The following is a 26836-nucleotide window of genomic DNA, read 5'->3' as shown; positions in this document are numbered from 1 at the left end:
CTTTCATGAGGCAGTTTACCTTGCTAACGTTAGCGTAGCTATTTTTACAATTAATGCATAAGCATCGTTTGCTTGTGTTATGTCATGGAAAATTCAGATGTGACTCTTGTGACGAAACCATGCGCCAGAGACAAGCCCCAGCATGTGCAGGTAGCACTTTGTCTTCATTTGAAGGATAGCCAGTAGCGCCATTAGTTGGGCAAAGGTGCAGTGCATAGAAGTGAACTTATAAATTAGGGTGCGTAAGATCATTATATAAGTCTGAATAATTGAGCGTGTCCAAAAATGTGGGCTTGTGAAGAACTCGTCAGCAGCTGTTTGTTTTTTTACTATGAACGCAGTTGCTCGCTACTCGTGCAAGTTTCACTAACGGCACCTCGATCTACCTGTTTTAAGACACAGCAACTGTAGTAAAATAATGATGGTTGAAGTTGTCGATGTCTACAACAGAATAGTGGCTAGAGCAAAGAAATTTCTGCGAAACTTCAACTTAATTATAGTGAGGCCTAACTGTATTATTTTAGGATTGATTACATACAAAATATTGCAAGAGTTTGTGAAGCTAGCTCATACGTTCTAGTCTAGACACAGAGAGCACACAGAAGAGGTTGCACTAAGCAAGTGCTTTTCTAACATGGATAAAGTTTTTACATTTAGCATGCAAAGGCAATGACTATGGAAACTGATTTAAATCTAAGTCATCCTGTTTTTATTTTTATGGTTATTTTTCCCAGGTGACTAAAATTTCTAGATTTTATGTGCCACTGTGGCAAAGGTTTTGGAAGCTTGGTATGTGTTCACAAAAACCATATGCTGATTCTTTGCATTCAGTGTCTACTACAGGTGGCCATTAACTAAACTAGCTAACTTATTCACTAAACCCGTTAAGAATCTTGACAACCTGAGCTTGCCATAAGCGATTGTCACTTTCTCACTTATGGCAAGCCCACCACGGTTGGCAGACATTTTGTCAGTATAGCTTTTACTAAATTAAGCTTTCCACATCATTTGCAGACATATTTCTCTGTTCCAACATTAGTCAAGCATGTCACATTAAAAGACGAGCCGTTATGGTAGTATTCTCTTTTAATAAGTCACAAAGGGGTAAGGTGTGGCTGTTCCTGCTTTAATCCCATGAGAGCAAGAGTAGCATGCTGTTGTAGCTTTATTGGACCATCCAGCGAACTGCAACTTTCTGCTGTGTAACTCACTCTCATCACTGTCAGGCTCACAGAAAAGCTGAGGAAGAGCAAACGAAGCTTGAAAAAGTCACTGAGGAATTGCGAAGGCATCTGGAGAAGCAAGCCAGCGAAGAACAAGTAAGATTGTCTTTTTGCAGTATCAGCAGTGTCAGTATTTGTGCGCATACAATGTTCTGACTTCCATTTCAGTATTAGTCGACTTCGGTTCATTTGATCGTGACGGGACTGACGAAATTGATTGAATTATTCGGCGAGTCGAATTAAACATGATGCAGGAAAAAAAACTTCGAAGCATACCGCTGATCCATCTGGCAGTTTTTGCCCGATTCTAACACACTTTTGAATCAAACATGCCCATTCTTTCAATCTGTCAAAGTAGGAAACTAACGTAGAGATAATATTAAAGCTTCTAAACAAAGCTGAGACCTAACGTGAACCCGACTTTTATTCAAGAAAATTGGGCAAGGATATGTGTTGCACAGTGGCGGCCGGTTTCCTCAAGTCAGCTTCGCCGCACGGTTTTGGTCAGCTTTGCCACAGTACAGCTGCATTATGTGGCAAAGCAATAAATGTCGCAAACACGGGGTTTGGTTCAGTTTTCTTAGAAAAAAAAAGGCCCCTGTTAGAATCGTGTGGATACCGTAATCGGGCATTGAGCGAGCTACCGTTAGTGCTTGAAAATCTTCTTAGGGCACGTTGAAAATTGACGCTTTTGACAAGAGATTAATGTGTGTTCAAAGCATTCACTGTCCCCTAAGCTCGGTCAAAACGCACACTGCCACTAATGGGTTCGCTATTGGAATCACCATAGGGGTTCATGCTGACTGGTCACATTCTAATTATCCAGCGAAGTCCAATTTTAGGATTGAAATAACGAAAATTTGGGCCCATAGAAATGCATGAGTGCCAGCCTGAACTTTCGGTCAGGATCGAATGAACGAAAAATCTATTTAACCTGAGTTAAATTAATGGAAGGCTACTGTGTTTAACGATGACAGTAATGCAGAGCAGATAAATCTGAAGATAAGTGTATGATGAGGTGGGTTGTTGGTTGGGCATGCTCTGTTCTCCAGGACTCAGTGCCTGTGTGCTAAAATAATGAATGCCCTGGTGCAGGTATCTTTCTGTATCCTGTGTTGCATTAGTTATTGATAACTCTTTAATGAAAAATTTTCTAGAGGTCTTAGTTTTGGCACAAGTGCTCTTTGAGAGATGTACTGTTGTTCACAGCTGCATATATGTGTGTGTTGTCTGTGTGTGTTTGTGTGTTTGCATGTCTCAGTATTCCCTTGACGCTTCTTATTTCTTGAGTGGTATGTAAACGAGCTATGCCCCATAATAACACAATATACGTGACACTGAATACAACCAGTGCCCTTGATTACAAACATCAAGAAAATGTGTGCATCAGGCCTTCACGCATAAATAAGACTGCATACAATGGCCGTGTAAATTTTTACAGAAAGCAATATAGTGCACAGTCACCAGCATACAGCAAAGCTCCAGAAACTGCTCTTAGTTGAAGCACATTGCAGCTTCACTGCACTGCAGATAGCAATGCCATAAAGCCACATCACAGGGCCAAATTTGCGAATGACATTCACCCTCACTTCATGCTTACAGTTTTTGAATTGTTGGTGCCAGCATTAGACACGAGAATGCGGTGAAAGCTCACTCAAGATGTCCTCCTGCTTTGTAACTCGCTTTTCTTGCAGGGTACAGCACAGAGGATTGTGCAACTTCAACAGGAGCTGCGCTACCTGACGGCAAAGGAGAAAGAAGTGCGAGAGAATTTCGAGCAGCTCAAGAACAGGCTTCAACAGGTTAGTTTATGAACATTTTGGCACGCTGCAATCACTTCCCCTCTTTCCATCTGAACTTTGCCAATGCGAATTATATCTTGCATAACATTAAGCAGATAGGATCACCCCCTGTGGCCTCTGTGCACTCCACACACGACCAGCGTAATCTGCAATTGCACTCTTTTCACACTGCAAGGGATCTTCCTAGCATCTGTGCTGGATGTACTTCAGGGATTGTGCCTTGAACTACAAAATGTACCTGGACCATGGACTAATGCCTCCTGTGTGTCCCATGCTATGAGGGCAGTTATTATGAATTTTTCTGTGAGACACTGGTCTCGTCAAGATAATTGCGTATGTCTGTCGTGTTCCCTGTGCTGTAATTTCGCATGTTATTGCATTCACCTAGATTAGCATCCTAGGCATGGTACCAGACAAACCTTTTTCAGTTTTGATTAAAAAGCCTCTTTCTTCCTTGGCTAGAGCTAAGCCAAAGCTCTAGCCGTGGTGCTTGTGGTGGCTCTGTGCTAACACTAAGGCATTTTTCTATCTGGCATGAGGCTGTGGGTTTGACTCCCTGCCACGCCTGTCGCACTTCAGTGGGACGAATTGCAAAAGTACTTGCTTAGATTTTATGTGCTTGTTATTAAATCCTGCCTGGCAAAATTTAATACCAAGCTTTCCCATAATGACACCTCTGATTGTGCAGCATTAGGACTTAGAATCTAATTTATTATATTTATATATTACTTTATTGGTATTCTAAAAATAACTGAAAGAGCATTAAAAAAAATTAGATCCAGGTCTTTTTGTTTGTAGCGTAATATTAGCAGCATTTCGAAACTTTTGCAAGAATAATGTTGGGTTTTCTCATTAATTTTACAATATAGGTTCATCTCGTTGAATGCAGAGTTCTCATGGATTAAAATCGCCTTGCAAAAAACTGCAATCTAGCTAGGCTCACTTCCAGTTAGCTATTTATACACAATACGTTGACCAATGCTCACCTGTTGGAACATATTTGCATGTTAGCTTTTTGTTGTACTTACTATGGCAGCCCAGTGGCTATGGGGTTGCACTGCTGAAGCTCGAGGTAACGAGTTCGATCCCAGCTGCTGCAATGGCTGCATTTTGATGGGGCGAAATGCAAAAACATTTGTGTACTTAGGTTTAAATGCAGGCTAAAGATTCTGGTGTTCTTGAAATTAGTCCGGAGTCCTCTGCTATGGCTTGCCTAATAGTCATGTTGGGGTTATTGGACGTAAAACACTATTTCGAATTTCAATTTTTTTTTTTTTAACACTATCTGTTTGGTCATGGTAACAGTGGCATGAGAAAAGTAGCCGCAAATACTGGCGTGGTTTTGGTCATTTCTTTGAAGTCACAAAAAGAGTTACACTGGGAACCGTAGAGCATAATCTGCTGGATCATTCTTAGCTATTATAAAGTTGTTGTTTCTTGAAAAACAAAAATTTCAAAACAAAGCAAATTACTTTTGGGTGTACAAATATCTGGCCTTCAGCTTTTCAAAATGTTGTACAAGAAGGTGATGTGTGTGTTTAGTTTACAGAGTAGGTAGGATAGAATTGTAGAACCTATTGCCTGTTTATTTCTAGAGCCAAAGAGTGGCAACTGCTGCAGCCCATCGCTTGTGTGCCAAGTGGCTTTCCTTTAAGCACGAAAAAAAAAACTACAAATGGTAGCACATCACTAACTGAATGTGATGGTTCTTCAAATCTATTATTGACAGCATGGTTATAAAGGTAATTAAAAAGTTAGGCAATTAATCACTACTTGGTTAATTAATAAGGGCACAATGGAATCTGGAGCCTTCTTTGGAAAACTGCTAACAACACACCAGTGGTTTCATTCTTCCAGAGTGGATCATTTATTGCCAGAACGCTGTGTTTCTTTAAAACATTTTTTTAGTTTCTTGTCAGCTACAACACTCGATACATTGGTAATGTATCTGAGTCTAGCTGTTTATGCTTGATTTCGCATTTTCTTAATCAGCACATTGTATCGCTTTTCTATAGGTGCTTGTGGTAGAGCACTGTGTCAGCATCTTATGGTGCCCTTTCCTTTTTGTTATTTGAACGTCCAGGAGAGAGTGTACGTGCTGAGCAAACTTGAGACAGAGCAGTCGCGCCTCTACGACGAGATCAAGAGCCTCGAGATGAAGGAGCAGGACTTGAAGGACGCTATTGCCAAGCAGCAGCAGGAGCTGGCCCGCGTGGAAGAAGAGGTCAGCCAAAAGAAAGATGAATACTCGTCTCAGGTGAGTGTTTTCGGCTTTTTAGCCTTTTGTGTTAAATGAAGGTCGTAGTCACCAAAACCCAAAAAGAAAAATACTGGCGTGCCTGAGAATGGTCCTAAGTACCATATACACTCGCATAAGGGCCACACATTTTTTTGCAATCTTGATGGGGTGCAGCCCTTGCACAGGAGTAGTCCATTTCAGTCCGATTGTTCCGCCCATGCGTGGTCCACATGATCTTTGTGTAATATAAGAGCAAACGATATTGCTTTCACAATACATTTACTTGTACACGCATGCACAGCACACACCGGTTTAGTGTTCAATAGTGTCGCCGTCGTCACTACTCAGGCCCAGCTCGGCAGCAAACTCGTGGATGTGCTTGTGACACTCAAGCTTTTCGGAACAATGCCATATGACATTGTAGTCCACAGTCCGCACACTCAGAATCATAGGAGACAAGCTGCATTGATGCATATCAGTTTGCATCTTATATATAGTATATTTTGTGTTACCAAGTTGAGGTTGCAGCTGTTACACAAGTGCAGTCCTTACTCGAGTGTATACGGTAATTTGCTATAAAATCTTTTCTGCGAGCTAATTTTGGTTTTGTTTCTTAGCAGGCGTGTATGTCGAGACTGGAGGCAGTCATGTTGGAGCAGAACATTAGTGACATTTTGTCACTTGCTCTGGCCTGCCCAGTCATCTGTTATGCTGCTAAATCGTGCCCTGTTATCGAGTAGCAGCATGGAATTTAGCAGCACATTTCGCAGCATAGAATTTCGGATAAGTGCACTGTATAGTATAGTATCAATAATGATGCACAAAGCGAGTTCAGACTTCGTTGTGGTGTATAAAACAGCAAATTCATTCAAAACAATGATGTTAAGGTTGCTTCACCCGTGGATAACATAAGCAACAGAATTAATGTGCTCTTGCAAAGACTGTATTCTTGTGTACCTCAAACACAAGTCCTCCTTCAAAACAAAACATTGCTGTTGTGTGACAACGCAAGTATTAATGGTATTGTGCAGCTTCTTTGCGCATTGGTAGTGCTTCGTTAGTTTCCGAATGCCACAAGCCATGAAGCAAGGTGGTCTAGTGATGTGAAAAAGATGAAAAAAAACCTTGAATTTTTAGTAAACTTTCAAGCTCCTTGCAGAATGATGGAATTGTGAGAGAAAGTGTTTCATGTAGACAAATGAACAGTACACAATATTTAATTTCTCAGCAAAGCTCTGTTACAGTTAAAAATTTTCAAATTGTCCAGCCTCATCGGAAACTCCAGGGGTAGTGTGCTGTTTTCTAAGGGCAAGATGGTGATGCAGAAACATGTTCTTGTTGAACAATTGCACACAATGTCACAATCTGTCTTTCTCTTCTCGCTTAAGGATTGTTCTTATTTAGGAGCTCGAAACCGGTACGTCGCAATATTCTAACAGCCAGCCAGAAGTTAACAAACCATTATGGGCTGTTTGTTTTCTTGCCTGTCACACAGACGAATCTCCTCCAAGATGAGATACGTCTTCTGAAAGACGAGCTCGCACTTTCGACTACCCAAGCATCGGAAAACTGGCGCTCCCTCCTGTCGCTAATCTCCGGCGCCCGCGATGACTTGCCCCTGCCCAAGAACACAGGTGACCTAGAGAACATTGTCGAGAGCATCCGTCAGCAACTTGCCGACAAGAAACACGCCCAACTGGCCGAGATCCACGAAGAGCGGCAGAGCATTGCCGGGCAAATCGAAGCCTTGGCAGAGAAGCAGAAGTTGTTGCAGAGCTTTGCCGATGAAGCATCGCCAGACGAAGATGGCTCAGGTGACGGGCAAGGCCGCGAAAGGAAAGTTCGCCATGGTGCAAGGACTTCTGGCGAAGCGTCCTCCGACGAAAAGGGTGGCGGCGGAGACAAAATCTCGTCGGACGAGTCAGACAGCGAGGAAGTGAGCACGCTAGTGAAGGGAAGGCTAGCTTTTGTGGGTGAAGAAGTGCGCAAACTTCAGGAAGAGGAACAGGCGCTGGGCAGGAAGGAAGAGGACGTGGAAGTCGGCTGGCGGCATAACCTCGACACGCTGGACTCGCTGCTTCCATTGCTCGAGTCCATGGTTGAGGACCTGGACAAGCTGGAAGGTGGGTTGTTTTACTTGATGGTGAAGCTATGACAAAAACGCACAAAGGTACCTGCTGCAGTAGCTTAGCGACTGTGGTGTTGCGCTGCTGAGCACAGTAGCAGGTTCAATCCTGGCTGTGGCGGCCACACTTGTGTACTTTGATTTAGGCGCATGTTAAAGAACCCCAGGTGGTCAAAATTCATCCAGAGTCCCCTGCGATGTGCCTCATGATCAGATTAGAGTTCTAGAACAGAAAACTCCATAATTCCTTTTTTTTTTTTTTTATGCACGAAGGCAAGAACCACACATGCAGAAGCAAGACAAGGCAAAATGTGCTTAGTCTTGTCTCCTTATGCTTTTCTTACTTGTCTTTGTGGATTTTGTGCATTGTGGTTAGTTATTAGCAAACCAGCACATAAAAGATGTCTTGTCTGTTTGGTGTCCTTTTACATTCTAGGAAGGTGACCAGTGCGTGAAAGATAGCACATAGAATCTTTTGTGTATTTATTTGTTAAGTGCAAGCAAGTTGTTGCTATTATTGTAGCTAGCAGAATAAAATCAAGAGCTGAAAATGTTTCATTTGTTTTCGTTTTTCTTTTTTCTTTTTTTTCTCTCTCAAGGTTGTTTTCTATTTGCTTTGTTAAAGGCATTCACTAGATGTACCACAAATGTTCCCAGGGTCTGGAGTCTGTTGTGGCTCTCTAGATGCAAAGGAATTGACATTTCTTCTTTTTCGCATTGATGGGCCACAATAAGTTTTGTAACACACTCTTTGAAAAGAAAACTTTGCAGCTTAGTGTTCAGCTAACGGGTGATATGTTACAGGTGGCTTGGCATGTAGGTGACCTAGAATGTTCGCTAGTACACACTGCAATTAAACGAGGTACTACTACAGAAACTCGATCTTTCCATTTAGACATGACAGCATCCCTATCTGGACTGTTGCATGCGGATATAAAGCATGCATACTGCCACTCTTTATTGTAACAGTCCAGAAGGAATTATGAGGCCATTCAGGTAGCTCTCGTTGGAAAGAGTCTCCGTACATGTCTACAGTGGGGTAAAGTCGTGCATAGTGTTGACAAAATCAGCCAAAGAAAACATACAGACACACTGCTGCTCATTATTTGGCACTTTCAACAATCGCCAATGTAGCTAAATTTTGGAAACCTGCGCCAAGTACAAAGGTGTTCATAATGTTTGTATTATCAGTATTATAAATACTAAACAGGTGTTTACGATAGGCATCAAGATGAGCACAGGGCTCTCTAGTTTTAGCAGAATATAAAAATTGTGTTATATTTAGCACTGTGAAACGCCTCTAGGGCATCAAACCAAAAATGCCAGCATCCATTGGAAAAGTTGGTTGAAGCACAAGCAGTGATGCACTTCCTCCATTCGAAGGGGCTCAATGTAGAAAGATTCATGTCAAGCTGGGGGTGGTTGCGGTGACAGTCACTGCACATTGCCACCATCCATTTTTGTTTTGATGTCCTGGCGGTGCTCCGCCATTCTATCTAGCGGTGTTGCGTGATACTATAAGAACACAATGTTCATATTCTGGTAAAACTAGAGACACATGCACTCATTTTGATCCCTATTGTGTACACCTGTTTCAAATTTATGGTACCGGTAATGGGAAAATTATGAACGTTCCTCATATTCGTTTTGTCTTATATGAATATCGTCCCTGTAAATATTGTGGGAAAAAGTTTACTAAAACAACTTTTAAGCGTCCTTCTGCAGCACAACTTGGTGTATGGTGTAAACGCATGTTCAGTGCCAATGCAGGAACAACATTCTCTGTTACAAGAAAGATATTGGCTGAAACAGGAACACTATTGGTATTATATGCAGTGCTAATATCAGCCATAAGGTGAAGAGATAATGGAAGCCTGACCTAGCCTCAGGATTCAACCTCATTTCACAGTACGCCTTGCAAGCATGTTAGCTACAAGACCTAAACACCAAGACGAATCATGCCAAGAATACTTATGTTGTATAACCAAATCACACATTTTTTTATGTGTTCCAATGCAAATGTGTAGCTGAGAAGAATTACCTCTCTACTGTACAGTCCTTCTTAGTTGATTAATCTCGTCGCTGAAACATCCATGATATTCTCTCTCTCATATGTCTTTCTTTCTTTTTAAGGTTGCATATCGGAAAAGGAACAAGATGTCGCTGACATCGAGAGTTCTGTGAACCAGTGTGACACCAAGCTCACAGGCGTTGTCACCGAGAAGGAAAACCTGGAACAGCAGCTCCAGAAGGTTATTGCTTGCTCTTACAGTTATATGCATTCAAGGAGGATAATGGCTATGTAGCACCTTCTGCAGCCTTCCTGCAATAGAACCCTCACTGACACAATTTGCATGGGAACATGAAAGGAAACATGCTAAAAGCTGATAGAGCACAACACCAAGGAACCTAGCATTATATTGTCTTCGCACTGGAACCTTGCAAATGCGATGTAGTTGTCTGAAAAGATTTTTTTATTTTATTTATTTATTTAGTAAGCGAGGGGGAGCCGTAAGCTTTCGCTCGCATCAACAGCATACGGCAAGCAGCCGCGATGTTATCGCACTTGGACTTCTACGTGGAACATCAGAGCGATGCCAATGACAGCGGCGGAATTTCGCCTGGAGTGCCCATACAACTGATATCACAATAAAGAAAATGTTTAACCTTGCACTTGGCCGCGCAATGCTTGAAACAGCGAAGCTGGGCGATCGTAGCCCAGCATTTTTCGGAAGTGCACGCAAACTTTTCATCTTATTACTCATGATGATGATGATAATTTCTTTGCGCGCGTCTCAGACTTATGGCCGTCACTGCGCGTTGCATAGCACAGCTTGCAACACCGACACCGCATTGTAACCCGTTGCAATGCAGACGTGTTCCAGCAGACCCGCTCCGTGAATGCATCGCTCTCTCTCTCTCTGTCTCGCTCTCATAGGTCACATTTACATGCACTGCAAAAGTCGAACTACTCGTTTAAATCCACACCTGTCAAGCGCATTAGCCGCGTTTAGATGAATGCGACAGTAGCACATCAGTGCAATGCGGCAGCGCATCGCATTGATGCGCTCGCGCATGCGCCCGCGAGAACTTAGCGCCACATGCGTAAGTCGACTCACTCCTGTAAATCTACCCTCGTGTGGCGCATTAATGCGATGCGCCTTCCTAATGCAATACCACTGTTTAGATGAACGCGATGCGCTAAAAAGCGACACGATGCACCACGCGCGCAAACCTCTTCTTCACCTCACAGAGCACGAGCGTGCGAACACGCCAGCTGTAGACGAAGACGACGACGCTCGAACGCAATCATATGGTGCGCATAAATGCATGTTCTGCAAGAGTGGCTGTATAACCTAGTGGTTACGACGCTTGCCTTGGGACCGTGGGTGCGCCGGTTCAAATCCTGTCTCGGCAAAAAAGTTTATTTTCTTTTATTTCTTGATACGAACCACAGACCACAAATTGCGGATGGCTTAAACAGCTTCGCTGTTAAAACAAGCGTGTTGATGCTGTGCTGGTTGGTTCAGTATGGCTTTTGATGGCAAAATAGTGCAGAAAAGACACAGAATAAACATGCACCACAGCACTCTGTGGTGTGTGTTCATTTCTTCTGTTTGTCTTTGTTTCTTACGCTGTTTTGCCTTCAAAAGCCACTCTTAAAAATTTCTTTCTTGTGTGTGTCTGTTCTTATGCTCTGTTTTCATACCTTTATGCTATTAAGTGCATGCTCTGTTTTTTTTTTCTTGTTCTTGGTTTTTTTTTTTTACATTATTGTCCATGCTCCTTAGCCTCCAGTGGACTGTAGTCTCTAACAAAGCGAATTGAGAGTTTTCACAAATACACCGGCAACTTGGTAATATGCAGGTACAAGATCGCAAAGTGGATGCCGACACGGAACAGAAGGAGCTCAAGACGTCGCTGATCAGCCTGGATGACAAGATGGCATTTTTGGCACAGCAGGAAGAAGACATACTGAGCACGTTGAAGAACAAGCGACAACGGTCAGTCACTGAGCTTTCATCGCTTGCGCATAATGACTTGGAGAGCAAACGGGAGTAGTCGATGTTCTAGTTGAGATCAAAAGGAAGAAATGGAGTTGGGTAAGCCATGTAATGATAAACAGTGGCCTGTTACAGTTAGAGAATGCGTGCCAAGGGAAGAGAAGCGCACACAGTCAGGGAAGGCTCAGAGTTAGGTGATGTGATGAAATTGGGAAATATGCAGGCCTAAGATGCAATCAGCTGGCGCGAAATATGGGCAAGTGGAGAACGCTGGGAGAGGCCTTGATCCTGCAGTGGACATAAAGATGGGCTGATCATGGTGATCACTCTTTTTGGGATCAATGCTGGCCTGACCCGCCGTGGTTGCTTAGTGGCTATGGTGTTGGGCTGCTAGGCACGAGGTTGCGGATCTAATCCCGGCCATGGTGGCCGCATTTCGATGGGGGCGAAATACAAAAACACCTGTGTACTTAGATTTAGGTGCATGTTAAAGAACCCCAGGTGGTCCAAATTTTCTGGAGTCCCCTGCTACGGCGTGCCTCATAATCAAATGGTGGTTTTGGTACGTAAAACCCATAATGGTTAATTTTTTAATTAATGCTGGCCTGCTGCATACATTTTCTCTCAAGATTCCTTGGGTGTGCAATGTGGCATGCAAAGTAAGTTTTTCCTGCATATTCCCACAACACATATAACACCGATATCAACACAGGAGAAAAATTGAAAGGGTTGTGGCATGATGGTGTGGTCCTGTTTTGGTTTTTAATTTTGTTCATGTTTTAAGTTTCACTGCCAGAAGACAATGTGCTTATTTCCATCAATAAATTTTAGAGCTTTCGACCCTAGTAAACTTATTAATCTCATACTGGTTTTTCAGTGAGCTTAGCTTGTCAGGATCTCCACAACACTTTTTAACAGTGCCGAACCTTCAATATCTTTTTTGCTCTTTTGGAAGTGCACAGCTCAACTTCGCTCTGTAATACCCATTCCTGTCTAAATTCTGTTAATCAGGCTGATAGTAAGAAATAAAATAAATAACTTGCGTGTGCTAGTCGTAAAGCTGTCATGATTGCAGAGTTGGATTTGAGGCCAGGAATCCTCACACTCACGAGTTTGGCCTATAAATTATACTTGTGTAACGTTACTTTTCAACCTAAAGAAGACAACAGGCTACACACACAAAGAAGAAAAAGAAATGGGTATTTTCACGCATATAGCCTATTGCTACTCATAATTCACATCCCATTTACAACCCTCCATAAAGGAAAGCAAAAATCTGCACATGAAATTGTACAGTTAACCTGCAGAACAATTTTCACAACTTCTCAGAAAGTTAAGTATTAACCCCATGTAAGCGAAGCATGCCCACATAGAGTGGCAGTGAGAATGTGCATTTTTCACCTGTGTTGGAATTTCCGCGTGGTTGCTTGTTCCTTATGAACCATCATACTGGCCATGTATGTAGATGATAAATGCGCTGTTGCAGAGTTGAAGAGGAGCTCTCTAAGTTCAGCAATGGTAACGACCCACTGATTGACGCCCTTGGCAATGGCAGCCAGCTGTCATCCCCTACACACGAGAGCTTCCTTCTGTCGTGCTCCGACAACCTCGGACCTCTGACGTCTTCTCCCATGTCCAACAAGTTGCATCACAGCAGCTGGGTGAGTAGGGTGGGCACGTTACGCCTGCTGTTGTTGTTGACCAATTGTGGGTTGGAAGAAAGATAACAAATTTTAGATTGTGTCTGGAATCAGATGCATGTATGAGTTGCTTCTGATGTTAATTCTGAGCCACCATCTAATAATAATATATGGGTTTTGTGTACCAAGGCTACAACATGACCGTAAGAGACACGGTGGAAAAATATTGCCGACCTAGACGGGCAGTTGAGAACGATCAAATCGAATGAAGTTGGCGTTGGTGTTGACCTTGTTTTTTTATTATTATTTCAGGATCTATCTGGTCTTGAGGAGAAGTACTTGGTCATTGAGAAGGAGCTTGAGGAACGGCGGAAAGCATTTGATTCTGAGCGGGGAGAAGCTGACAATGTCTGCCTGAAGCAGCTCAGGGAGATGGAATTCAAGCATCAGGAGGAGTGAGTGAATGAGATTCCGATATCATTGTCGTTATCACTTTATTTATGGGCTCTTGACTGGATATCACAGAGAGATGTAGACAGCCATCAAACATGTCAGATCAGCAGCTGATGGCAAGACATAGTTATTGTAGTTGAAGTAGGCGACAAATTCTGTGTGCACGTATTGGGTATTTGGTACACATCAATTTTAGTTGCCAAGTCATTTCTGCGGGATTCAACCCACACCCAGGGCCCGTCAGAGGACCCTGCAGCTCCCCTTTATTTTAATAAATGTTTTCTCTCTCTCTCCTCTCTCTCTCCACAAGGTGGAAGCTTTTGAAAAGGTAAATTCCAATTATCGGCTGGATACTGATCTTTTCTCTTTTCTTCTTTTTCTTTCAGAAGATATTCAATTGTATGTGCCAGTCGATTGCACTTAAAAACATGTCCTTGGTCAAAGTAGCTTTCCACCATGCACATAATGTTGTATCATGTACAAAGAACACTGCTGTGCACATTTGCTGAAACATACTGTATATAGTACTGCATGTCACTTATGGAGAAAGCACGCTGTTTCAGATTACTGGAGCTCATTAAGGAAAAGGCAGAAGACCTGAAGAGACATAACTCAGGCCTGCATCCGCTGCCCTGTGATGGGTATGTTCTGGTCCTTTCGCTTTCAGACGTTGCCATTGTTTGGCCATGCATGTACAATCGAATGTTGATATATAATGAACATGGATATAGCAAATTATCTGGTTTAACAAACTAAATATAAAATTTCATTGGCCATACTTTATTTCAGTGAGTATTTTACTGCTATAATGAAACCGAAAAAGGTAGATCTAAGGCAGTAACGGTTACATCGAAATCAATATTTGTTTACTCATAGGTCGAAGTGTGTATTCTCATGGAAAAACGTCATATATTCAGTGAAAGCAAGTTAAAATGACATTCTGGACCCATGCGCATTTTGGCCAGTGGCTTTGCTTGGCTGGTTCACAGTCGGCAAGCCAGTGCTCTGATCCCTGTGGTCACACCGACCACATGGTTGCATGTTTATGGCGATGCAAAGTGCATTTTTAGTTCAGCGTCATTCACATTCATATGCCATGCATCATCATGGCAAACCGCTGGCAAAGTCTTAGGCATAACACTTGCTTTTCTTTAGCACAAGTCTAATTGAGATTTCTTCTTGTTTTTTAAAATATCAATATGTACGTTTATAACGAGTGCCAGAAATATCGAAAGTTTTTCTCTTGGATTTGACTTCATTATAGAGGTTCGACAATGTGTCCTCACATTTCATTGGTTTTTGTCAGAAGCAAAATTTGGCACCGCATGAAAGAAACCGTACACTAGCAGTCACTTGGGGGACTAAACAGACTTTCCATTATAGGATGGAATGGTTGAAGCTTGTTTTGTTGCCCACAAAAGATTATGTGGCTCCTATACACATGTGCAATAAAGGATTGTGGAAAGAGAGTGAGCTTTTGGAATGAGAGCTGAGATGGGGTTTAAGGTGGCAATACAGTCGTCTTCCTTTAATTCGACCCTGATGGGACCGCAGAAATGGATTGATTTATTCCGCGGTTCAAGTTAAACAAGATTCACAAAAAATGCCAGAGCATGCCGCTGATTCATAGATATGGCAGTACTTGCCCTATTCTAACACACTCCAGAAGAAAATGTGCGCCGACTTTCTATGTGCCCGAAGTAGAAAACTAAAGTAGAAATTACATTAAATCTCCTAAACATAGTGTAAATCTGATGTGCACCTGATCCTTTAGCAAGAAAAATGGGCAATGGTCTAATGCGTTGCACATTGGTGGCCAGTTTCCTAAAATCAGCTTCACCGCACGGTATTTAGTCAGCTTCGCCGCAATACATCTGTGTTATGCGGTAAAGCATACGAACGTGGCAGAGGCAGTTTCGGTTTTGTGTCCGATTGCACCATGCTGGCAATTTCCGGTCCAATTTTCTTGAAAAAAAAAGTGCATGTTAATATCAGGTGAATACCATAATCAGACATTGGGAGCTACGGTTATCGTTTGGAAGTCCTCCTAGGGCAGGCTCAAAACAGGTGCTTTCAATGGTAGATTTTTTTTTTTTTTTTACATGTGTTCAACACATTCACTGTCCGCTAAACTCCGCCAAGATGTGCTGCCACTAAAGGGGTCTCTATTGGGGTCACCATCGGGGTCTGGCACTTGTGTGCTGACTGGCCAAGGTGGAATCACCCGGCACAGGCCAATTTTAGGATCAAAGTAACGAACGTTTGGACCAATAGAGATGCATGGGAACCGGCCGGGACATTCGGTCAGGATCGAATTAACCGAAAAATTGAATTAACCACAGTTGGAATGAACGAAACTGTACTGTACTTGCTTTGTAAATGCAATGCCATTGTAGTCCTGTCGTGTAATCACTTTTCTACTGTATTCTCAGTGCCTTATTGATAACATTGGATTTTAAGTGATTTGATATTCGAAAGCACAGAAGAATGGCTTACGTGCTTATTCAAATTTTTCTTGATTAAAACGTGGTGTTTGCTTCTCACTAACAGCAATTCTTCCACTCTGCCTGGAAGGAGACAAAACATCACATCTCGATCTCTGGTGAGTTTGTTTTGTGTGTGTGTGTTCATTCATGCACGCTTTTTCTTTGTTGAGGGAGCAAGTAATAGGTATCTTCGATTTGAGGGCACCTTCTGCATTAATTAAAAATCATTCAAAGAGCACTTCTATGCGAGTTGATTGCATCTTTCGCATGCTGCTTTAAAAGTTCAGGACATTTTTGGTGAGCTCTTTGTTAGAGGTAACGTAGAACTGTTGTTATTATCAATGCATGGATGGACATGTTCCCTGTTTTCTTATTAGAATTATCTTTATAGGTGCCATAGGGTCAGTCAAAAGTCACAAGGCTAGATTATTCTCGGAGCACACGTGTTCAACCTTTTGGGACTTTTGCAAAACATGTAGATGCTGAACAGACAAAGTGTTTGAACATGCACATTAGAAAAGTGCCTCAGGCTAGTTGCCTATTAAATTGCAATATGTGATCTCACATAGCATGAATTCTATATGTTGTGCTAGTAATGGAACAAAATGTTATCAGGCAGAGGAAAATGCACAAAGGGATCCACTCTTTTATGACTGTTGTGTGTGCTCCTTGTGCATGTCTCTCCACAGCACAGTCCCTTGATATCAACACCAAAGTCAGAATCTAAGCGAGATGGTTAAGTATTTATTATGTATACAGGGAACAGTGCTACAGTACAAGCCAGAATAGTACAATGATACTGAGTGCAATCTGTGCACGCATGTGCACCTCGCTACCTACCTAATTTAGTGCTGATGCCTGTAAATATGATCCTCATTATCAACGTAAACATGAGGTTGTAGGAGTGGCGTTATGGAATTGCCCTCAAGAGTGTCTTAGGCTGAAACAAGATTAGGTTTATAACATCTGGCAACCTTGTCTGCCTCCTTGCAGCCCATTCTCCCAACGCACCCCTACCTGTCATTCGAGCGAGGCACGGAGGAGTGCCCCATCAGAATATCTATTCCGTCCTACACGTTGCGAGGAAGTGGATCTAATGCTCACATTGAGTATGAAGTCAAGGTAAAAATCGCTCTGCAAAAATAGTTTTGGCTCTTGCCTCTTGAAGCAGGTGGTACATTGGTGTGGTGCTTGTTGCATATGCACCACACACCACACATGCACCACACCACCACACATGCCTGCTGGCACACATTCATTTTACCCTGTCTGTCCTTGGTTAAGCACCCCTTACTTTAACTTATCAGGCTTTTCATTGCCGTTGAATGTTTCATGGAAGATTCTGCCATGTGTCCTATTTATTCCTTTGATGTTCTCGTGGCTGTTTCTCCTTCATATAGTGTCATAAAAATTAAGAGCATTGAAATGAATTTCAGAACGGGCCTTTCGTCTGTCAGGGGCTGCATTATGATGGGGGCAAAATGCAGAAATGTTCGTATGTCAAGCACTGGGGGATTGTCAAAGAACCTCAGGGAAGCAAAACTAACCTAGGGCAACCCCCCCCCCCCCCCCCTTTTCCTTGCTGTGGAATATCTCGTAGCCGCGTTACAGCTTAGAGACATAAAGCATGACCATTGAACCTCTTTTTTTTTTGTGTGTGTGTGTAAATGTGTGCTTGTATTTCTTTTCCAGGTAGTAGTCATGGATGACAGCTGGACCTTGTATCGGCGATACAAGCGGTTTCGAGAGCTCCATGACTACATGAAGTTAAAGTATGGACACAAGGTGAGACCGCATGGGAAAGAAGGCCGTGGTTGTTCTCCTTGCAGCAACTTCAGCGCCATTGGTTTTTGACCATTTGAACTGATTATTGTAGTACGAGGGGAGCACCTGCTCAGTTGTCTTTCACACTTGTGCTTAGTACTAAGTACATTCAGCAAGCTATCTGTCGTTGCTAAATACTGTATAAGTGGCCGGATTTTCGTGAGGATGTAATTTTTAGCATTTTTCTCAAAAATGCAAATGCATTTCATGTTGACTTGCCGAGACATCTTGGTGGCTATGGTGTGCCACTGCAGACCACGAAGTCATGGGTTCATTTCTCAACCATGGTGGCTGTATTCTAACAAGGGAAGAATGCAAGAATGTTCATGTACCGGTATTTTCCGGTCTATAGTCCGCACTGGTGTATAGTCCGCAGGGGCCAATTTGCGCTTAAAATAAAGTTTTTCTTAGATAATCTGTGTCCGCTGTATAGTCCGTAGGGACGAACTTCGAGAGAAATTGGGCATTTTAACTTGTCTGCAACCAGTAAACAGTAGGTAAAGAAAATTTTTTATTATCCACCAGTAAAAGCCTGTGTCCTTTATTAGACTGTATAGAGGAGTCAGACGTACTCAGACGTCAAAATTGCTCTCGTCGCAGATGCCATTTGGACTCAACGGATGGCTCCTCAATGCCTTTATCACCTTCATAATCGTTAGTTCCTTGCGCATGGTCGCCTACACTGAGCTTGAACAAGGCAGTATAGCCTATTGCACATTCACTTGCATGTTGTCACGGTGTTTCATATGTTGTGGCATACATTTCATACACTCTTAACAATCTCCCGAGCTGCCTGATTGAGCTGGAAATATTGCTCGTGTGCAGTGACGTTCATTGCGGAGCTGACTTTGCTATGCGATTTAGCACGGAAAAAAGTTCACAGGCGCAGTCTGGCTTTTTTATCTTCAAGTGCGCCTCCAATCTTAAGAAATAGAATCGTGTAGTCCGCACCCCGAGAAATTTCAACTTAAAAACTTGTATAGTTCGTGAAGTATGCTCCGGAAAGTATGGTACTTAAATTTAAATTATCATTAAGGATTCCCAGGAGGTTGAAATAATTTAATTGTGATTTCATATCGACCAGTGGAAAACGATTTCTTTGCTGTGGCCTCCTCCACGTCATCTTATGCTATTCTCCTTGAGTATTTCATTTTTAAATCGTCTCTTTGTTCTAATTCTGTGGCAGGTGATGCTACCATACTTCCCCCCAAAGCTGCTCTTCGGCAACAAGTCGCAGCGACTGGTGGAGGAACGACGCAAGCTGCTGGAGGTTTACCTGATTGAGCTCGTCAACAAGTGCCGTCGCGACTTGTCCTGTCCCTTGCACCGAACAGTGCAGGGCCTCTGCAAACAGCACATGTGGGAGTTTGCACCGTTCTTCCGAAAAGGATGCTTCGAGACGAGCAAGCACAGCACCGGTTGAAGGCCACAGCATTTGCACAGCCCGGGAGACAGCTTAATGCTTTGTGCCGCCTGTTTCGTGCAACGATATCATTCGCACCATGCCTTGCAATGTGATTTTGAATCTGCAATCGCGAGCCTTCACATGTGGTGTGCGGGTAAAGGAGCTTGACAAGTAGGGATGTGCAAATAGGGTAGTTTTTAACCACGGCTGGCATCATTTGTCATGCAAAGCACACTCGCGCGTGGTTCGTCCTTGTGATATCGTATAGCTCGTTTCCGAGTTGTTGGACTACTGTGCTTCCACGACAGGTTGGCCTCCAAGCCAGACAGTGGTATGGCATTGAGTTTGCTGGTTACGAGCATTCTTTTGCCAAGGCAAAAGTTATGTCATAAGTTGACTGATTGGAGTCATTTGTTAAAAGGATGCTGCATCGACAAACTGAACAGCAAGCTTTCAGCGTGGCCAAGACAATGTAACCATGAAATTGGTTGTTATACCAACAGCATGCCTGTGCCATTTCAGATGGCGCATTGGTGCAGCTTTGGTAAGCTTTCTGCTGTGTTAAGAAACCAGTGTGCAATGAGCGGGGGTGTGTTCACACCCAACTCTTGTAAAGTCACAACTGTTCCTAAACGCTGTCTGCCTTGAGGCAAACTTATGCGAGTTCAGCAAGAGGTAATGTTAGGAGGCCTTCCTGGTGGCCAAGGACCGGCTGTGTTTCCGAGAGCCAAGCTTTTGTTTCATATACTCACTTGACAAAGTGTAACCTAGTGCGCCCTCTTTTATCAGCCGCTTTGTTGCATCTGCTTTTCTGAAGCCTTAGTCGTGGTGCTTTTGCTTGTGGTAGCCCTGAAGAGCAGTACTGTTGCTGTGTTGGCTTTTAAATGGTAGTGCCTGTTACTGCAGCGTCACTTGTATATTGGTGCCACTTTGCAAGAGGAGACTAGTATTAACTGCCCCAAAAGTGCATCTGTGCATGCTGCAAAAAGTGCAAGGCAGTTTTTACTTGCATGTCTGTCTCATTGGAGAAGGTTGTAGGGAGCATTAAGGAGCGAAGTTAGCTGCTGCCGCAACCTTTATCAAATGCATCATCTGGCAGTTGTCACTAGCCTTCTGAGCAAGTCGTCGTACACCGTGTAAGGGCTCTGCCGCTTACTTGAGTGCAAACAACAGTCATTGCGACGTTTTTGTTCCCATGTGTTATGTAGCTTTGGCCACGACATGGCAGCAGCTTGAAGCCGAGCTTATTTATGATGCACCCAACCATCAAGTCTGATTCAGATCTGCAACTATTCTAGGTTTGATATTTTTTTTTTTTTAAGCCATTTTGGAGCTTGCTGGAAGTCTTACCGTTCTGCCTTCTAGCTTTCATGGGGATGCTTGGGTTGCCCTATTTGTATAGATATTTTTAACTTTTGGGGAGCTTATACCGTTTTGCATGAAAGCACAATGTGGGGCGTGCCTTTTCTTTTTTATTATTACGAATGAGTCGGGCTTGTTGCAACACTCTTGTACAGTTTTCTATTTTGTTTTTCTTTCTCGGCTTCCACAGAGATTTCGTGTATACTAGATTATCCCTTGTCTTTTGCATTTGTCTGTGCTTTGAATGCCCATCATCAGAATTTATTTACTCAAACTCCACTTTCTATTGTGGGAACACATCGGCACAAAGACATCTGGTGCGCACAAGAATTCCTTTAAGTAGTTATATACACTATAGCATGTGAGCTTTAAGCCCTGGGTTCACTAGTTGCAGGAAGTGAAGGTTGTAAGCTCATAATCACCAAGGAGTGCAGTACAGGTCCGCTGCTGTCGTATGGCAGCTCGCAACACATTTCCTGGGGAGTCCTGATCTCGTACATTGTATAGTGCTTGGCAGAGGTTATGATAATGTTTAGGTTTTTCTCACTTGGCCATATTACTGGCGTACAAGCACCCGCTCATCTTACATGGGAGAGGCTTGATTCAGCACAGCCCAGATATTCATCTCATACATTCATCTATGCAAATGCTGCAGGTTCTTCAAAGTGGATGTTAAAAATAGGGAGCGTATAGCAATTTGCATTAGCTTGAAGCAACTGAAACTCTTTTGCATATATTTGGTTTTACAGTTGTAGTATAAAACAGCATACTCTATTGTATCTAATCGCAAGGTGGTTATACCAGGCCGCATTTTAGTCATTTTTGTTTTATTGAATCCACGTCACTAGCTGCTTCACTACATTTGTAAGATTTGTGTGGTCATTGAGTGACGAGCTCACACTTTTATGAGACCACACTGAGAGACATAGTTGCTATATCAGGTGCCGAGGTTACCCAGTGGAAACAGCGCAAGAGTTTACGGTGTATAGTCAAAACTTTAGTGCACACTTTGCAGAAAACCACTGTAAAATCTAATGCAGTGACGAAGCTTGCTTTTTTTTTTTTCATGAAACTAAAGAAAAGTCACCATACAGCTTATCTCTCACCAGTCCTGTCACAGCACTTTAGTAGGTGCATTGTAAAGTTAATTTGCTTCAATGTGCCTGGCACACTAACGTATATATGTTGTGGTTGGCATGAATTTTATCACACATTTGCCACCATGCACAGACTCGTCCGCATGCCGCAGACCTGCTTGCTAAGGCTTGTCAATAGCATGGGACACTTTCTTGCATGCCACAATGTAGAGCTTTTCTTACAAAGCATTATTCTTGAACATTCTTGTGGACATTTGCCTGGTCATTCACTTGGTCATCGAACTGTGTTTCGGCAATACTAAGAGTGGCCCCCATTTCCACAATGATGGGGGACGAGCGACGCTGAACAGTGATCTGCCTCCTCTTGAGGGGCGTGCGCACAAAAATCTGCTCATTCCAGCGTTTTGTCAACAATGTGTTTCGTTCAACGTGTTATTGATGATGCCTTTTTTTTTGTGCTGCGTCTGTGCGAGTTCGTGTACAATGTGTGCGTTTTGTTTATATTTATATTGAGAAGACACCACCCCGCCCCTCTTTTTTTTTTTTTTTTGCTACTGTTGTTCTTGTGAGTGCGCACATGAGAAAAGAGGAAAAGCGTTCATTTAACGACTGCGCAACATCTTGATTGCCGAAGATATGTCTCCACCTGGCCTTAGCCGCTAAAAATTTATTTTAACTAGTGGGACTCTCTGGCTGAAGTTTGACTGTTTAATAAGTAACCATATTTGACCAACTGCCACTATTTGTGAATGTTGAGCCCTTGTAAAATGGAAAATTTAGTCCCTTTGAGGGGGAATCTGTAACTTTGTTAAATTTGTACTTACAGTTCTCATGAAAACTGTAGCTCGTTTTTGTTTATAAACAGTTAAATATGTTTGATTGATGCACATTCTTTGCCAATGTTTTCACACATACGCGTTTTTAGTGTTGGTAGTTTTGTGTATGAGACTGTTTAGAGCTTATTATGTTACAAAGCGCTTGCATTGCTTGTGTGCTGATATGTTGAGATGTCGTACCTGACAAATTTCACACCTCAGCGTACTTGGCTGAACATGTGCAAAGCTCAGTTCAAATGTTTACACATTTGGCTGGGCTCACATTTGGCTGGGCTGTAGGAAATGCTATAACTGATCCAAGTGGCTTCAGTTTCTACAGCAACAGACTGTGACTATACTCGCTCACTGTGCACTCTTGGCATGGCATCAGTGCCCGTGAATGTCAGTATTTGAGAAATGTTTGTTTTTTGTTTAGTCATTAGACATTGTTGCGGTTTTGGCATTTGTCAAAAGTGAATCAACACAGTTGTTGCTTCATAACGCCTCAAACCCCACCTACCAGGACACTGAAAATTTTACTTTGCTGATTGCTCGAGAGGCTTGTTTTCAATTACCTTTCTTTTGGAGACTTTCTGTGGCTAAGCAAGTAATTTTGGAGCTTGCACAATTGATGAGCTTTTGTCACTGCAATATATGGAAGTGCCTTTTCCTTTTTTTCTTTTTTTGTTTTGGTACAAATGTTGTTTTTTTTTTTAATATGAAGCCTGTTTTGTCTATGCATGAAGATATGACCATTTGTACATTACCTTTCTGCCATACAAAGTTACAGAAGCTCCTTTGCGGTTTGAAGTGTTTAGTTCTGTCATCGGTTATGCACATGACGGCTGTTGTGTATTGATTTCTCGCGACTTCTTTCACGTGAGTTTGAAGGCCAACTGCAAGAAAATTTTGACCTCATAAAAATCGTTGTCAGGCAGTGTGCAAATTTTTATTTTTGAAATACGAGTGTATGCATCACAACAAGCTAGCAAAGAAATGGCGTTTTTAATATCGCAACTGGAAAAAAAGAAAAAAAGGGCCACCATTACCACTCACCGGAAGTGACACAAAACCATAATGTGGAGAACCAGAGTGGCTCCTTGCCATGACCTCCAAGATAGGAAGATGCCTGCCGCATGCTGAAAAACTCGAGAGGCCACGGTCTGTGATCTGTGTCGTATCTGCTAACCACCAGGCAATCTATCGGAACGGAATGAAAAACGAAACGCGACAATATTTTTGACCCGAACGAAAACGTAACCGAAACATTATTTATTATTTTGTTTCGGAGTGAAACCAAAATGTTTTTGATCGGTTTTTGTTTCAAGGGGAAATTCAGCAATCCGAATCAACCGACATCAGGCAATGTTAGAATTGGTGCGTATCTCAGGCAGGCAGAGTGCGAGTGATAGCCTGTCGAGCGCTCCACTAATCTAAGCCTGCCGCTCGGTGCACTTTATACTTCGCTTGTGTTCGTTTAAGTTAATTTTATCGGAACAGCAGTCTCAAATTACGGCGAGTACACTCGATGACGTGGTGCTTCTGAGATCATGCTCATGATCTCAGAATTCACTTTTTTTTAGAAAAATTAATGCTACGTTTTTATCGTTACTTTTCTTCGAAAATTTTTGCATGCGAACCAAAACCATTATGAACTGTTACGGGTCATTTTTTTTTTTCGTTCCGGAGCAGAACCGGAGCGGAACATTTATCAGTGGAACGAAGCTAAAACCAGAAAGAAAAACATTTCGTTCTGACACCCTGCCACCAGGTGCGCGCATTGTCTGCTTGGGGGCTATTTAAGAATTGTTAGTGAGGAACTGAACAACTGCCAGCACTGCAGCTTTGCCAAAATTACTTCAATAAAATATACTGCTCACTTGTAACCAATTTAGCCAAAGTGAAAATTCCTTGCATTTGGCCTTTGAGAACATTGGCTTTGACTGTTGCTCTTTTTAGCTGTAACTGCACTTACTTTGCAAAAGCATGCTTGGTGCAGATAGTGATAGTGCAACATTGCTTGCTTGTCTGTATAAACAAAAACATTGCCCATGACTCTTGCAAAAAACAGTCTTCAAGGGCAGTGTTATTGTCTTCAAGGGCAGTGTTATTGTCTTCAAGGGCAGTGTTATTGTCTTCAAGGGCAGTGTTATTGTCTTTAAGGGCAGTGTTATTGTCTTCAAGGGCAGTGTTATTGTCTTCAAGGGCAGTGTTATTGTACTTGAAGACAAAATTTTGTCTGTCTCAATAGAGTAATGAATGGAGTATGGCTGTGGATAAGACACCAAATTTCACCACTACATCATGCCATAATGGTATAGCATTTGCTGTAGCATGATTTGATGTACTTCTGCTGGATTTCCTGTGGCTTGTGCGAACCGTTTTCTTAAGGTAGCCAAGTCCCGGCAAGTCCTGGCATTGTACTTGACATTTATATGTGCACAAAGCTTATGCAGTTCAGATGTTGCTCATGGCGCCAATAATATATACACAGTGTGCCTACCAGTTTTGTCTGATCAAAGGTATGTGCCTTATTACCACACCTTAGCCAACCCTAAAAATGTTTGTGATAAGAGCAATTTTAGTGATGCTAAAATGAAGTGTCTCGAGATGTAGGGGTATAAATTTAAATCGTCTTTAGGATTTTGTGTCCTTCTGAAAGTTGCAGACGTACAGTGTGGCATTGTCACTGGCTTTAGAGATTGTTTGCGAGTCACATGCATCAATAGCTATTTCACTTGCAGTATGTGTGTACATAAACATGCTTCCATGTGGTCTGTGTTGACAGGTTCATTTGGGTGTATTTAGGGCAATGCAAGCTGCTCGCAATACAAATAAAGGAGATTAAAACTAGGGCTAGTTCCATTGCAAGGTTCCAAGCGCATAGGAAATGGTGAGATGTCATTGTACAATGTGCACATAGCCATCAACATGTTCTGCTGCACAAGGGAAAAAAAGGCAAGGTGGCTGCAGCAAGTTGTTTGCCTTCGCACTAGCAATGGCATGCAGATAGGCATACAGATAGCTTGCCTTGCGTCAGCAGAGAGCTTAGGCCTGACCTGTGCGTATTAACATAGTGCTGGAATACCAGTGGCACAGATGTAAACAGCATTTAATTGTGGCATTTTGTGATACTGTTTCCATAGAGCTTCCTACAACAATTACTAGAGAGATCTGGAGCCATTGTCTGCGAAGGCTGGACGTATGGTGGTTCAACCAGAATAAAAATTATGGTTAGTACTTGGATTTGACTAAATTTAGTCCTTCTGGCTTCAAGCAGTTTTGTGACTTAGTAAATTGATCGTTTTCAATAAGATGTTGCGTTATAAACGCAGAAATTCACGATGGTTATGCATATTGTCTTCCTCTATGCCTTTAGAAGAGTATGCATGAGGATTAGAGGAATTCATTTACCATCCACCATTCCCATGGCAGCTTTGCATCACAGTGCCAGAGTTCCCTCTAGTAAAATTTGTAGGAAATTTTATGGCTGTTCCCAACCAAATTTTTGCAAAGCTTCTCTCATGACTATGGGAAAGGTCTTGGAATTGGTGTGAACTCCATAAGGTACGCTTGGCTCTCGATCTTATCGGCAAGGAGATTTGTGCTATGCGCCAACTTTTCTAACATGTTCCCGTTGAACGAAGTGTTGCAGGAGGCCACAACCATAGTAGCTGTTCTCATCTGCGTCCAGTATTCCAGCATTTCAGCAACATCAATATGTACACGCCAGGCTTAAATCTGCAGGTTTTCTCGAAATTCTGTAGGTTCTGTAGGTTGCTCAATACACGTCATGTTTTTTACGGTCAAGGCTGCATGGAAATTGTCTGTGGTGGAGTTCTTTGTATGATCTGAGCCAATTTATTTATCACAAATGCATTTCTGTTGGCTGTTTCTTTACAGAATGGCCAATAAATGTTCCTCCATTGTTACGATGTGTGTCTGCTTGACTTAAACATCTGCTGTTGAAAATTCAGATTTAGGGGGAGTGCTCGGTCTTCAACAATTTTTTTTTTTAATCTTAGTTATTCAGCTTAAGGTGCTTAGAACTTCTCAATATGTGCAATGTTAAGTGCTGACTTCAAATATGAAGTCCATTTTTGTTTATCTCATTTCTGATTTTATGCATTTTCTTTACCTAATATTCTGCAAAAATTAGAAAAATTACTAGTTTTTTACATTTCACTAAACGGGCCATCAGTGGATTCTACAAGGCACAACACATCCCATAAAACCAACCTTATCATTCTAGGATAGACAAAGCAATGAGGTTGGTCCTACTGTATTTCCTTAACGATGCAGAAGCCATTGAATACCTGATAGCTAGTCTGTATAGCAAAATCTGAGAAACTGATTTTTCT

At 42.3% G+C, this 26836-nt stretch overlaps 1 protein-coding gene across 2 annotated transcripts in view; it reads left to right on the top strand.

The window, feature by feature from the left end:
• Nucleotides 1–26407, top strand: part of LOC119464284 (kinesin-like protein KIF16B) — a 55027-nt gene extending 28620 nt beyond the window's left edge. For both annotated transcript variants that reach the window (XM_049656265.1, XM_049656264.1), the window contains 13 exons: nucleotides 1227–1319; nucleotides 2918–3025; nucleotides 5109–5282; nucleotides 6760–7387; nucleotides 9523–9641; nucleotides 11257–11393; nucleotides 12880–13054; nucleotides 13346–13488; nucleotides 14050–14127; nucleotides 16037–16088; nucleotides 16966–17094; nucleotides 17665–17757; nucleotides 18983–26407. In XM_049656265.1, coding sequence (XP_049512222.1) covers nucleotides 1227–1319; nucleotides 2918–3025; nucleotides 5109–5282; nucleotides 6760–7387; nucleotides 9523–9641; nucleotides 11257–11393; nucleotides 12880–13054; nucleotides 13346–13488; nucleotides 14050–14127; nucleotides 16037–16088; nucleotides 16966–17094; nucleotides 17665–17757; nucleotides 18983–19219 — 2166 coding nt within the window. In that variant the 3' untranslated portion in view covers nucleotides 19220–26407. The remainder of the gene's footprint in view (nucleotides 1–1226; nucleotides 1320–2917; nucleotides 3026–5108; nucleotides 5283–6759; nucleotides 7388–9522; nucleotides 9642–11256; nucleotides 11394–12879; nucleotides 13055–13345; nucleotides 13489–14049; nucleotides 14128–16036; nucleotides 16089–16965; nucleotides 17095–17664; nucleotides 17758–18982) is intronic.
• Nucleotides 26408–26836: the final 429 nt, after the last annotated feature.

The sequence above is a fragment of the Dermacentor silvarum genome, chromosome 9 (assembly GCF_013339745.2).
Source record: "Dermacentor silvarum isolate Dsil-2018 chromosome 9, BIME_Dsil_1.4, whole genome shotgun sequence".
In the NCBI taxonomy this organism is placed as follows: domain Eukaryota; kingdom Metazoa; phylum Arthropoda; class Arachnida; order Ixodida; family Ixodidae; genus Dermacentor; species Dermacentor silvarum.
The sequence above is the reverse complement of the archived record's forward strand: the minus strand, read 5'-3'. Positions and strand labels throughout refer to the sequence as shown.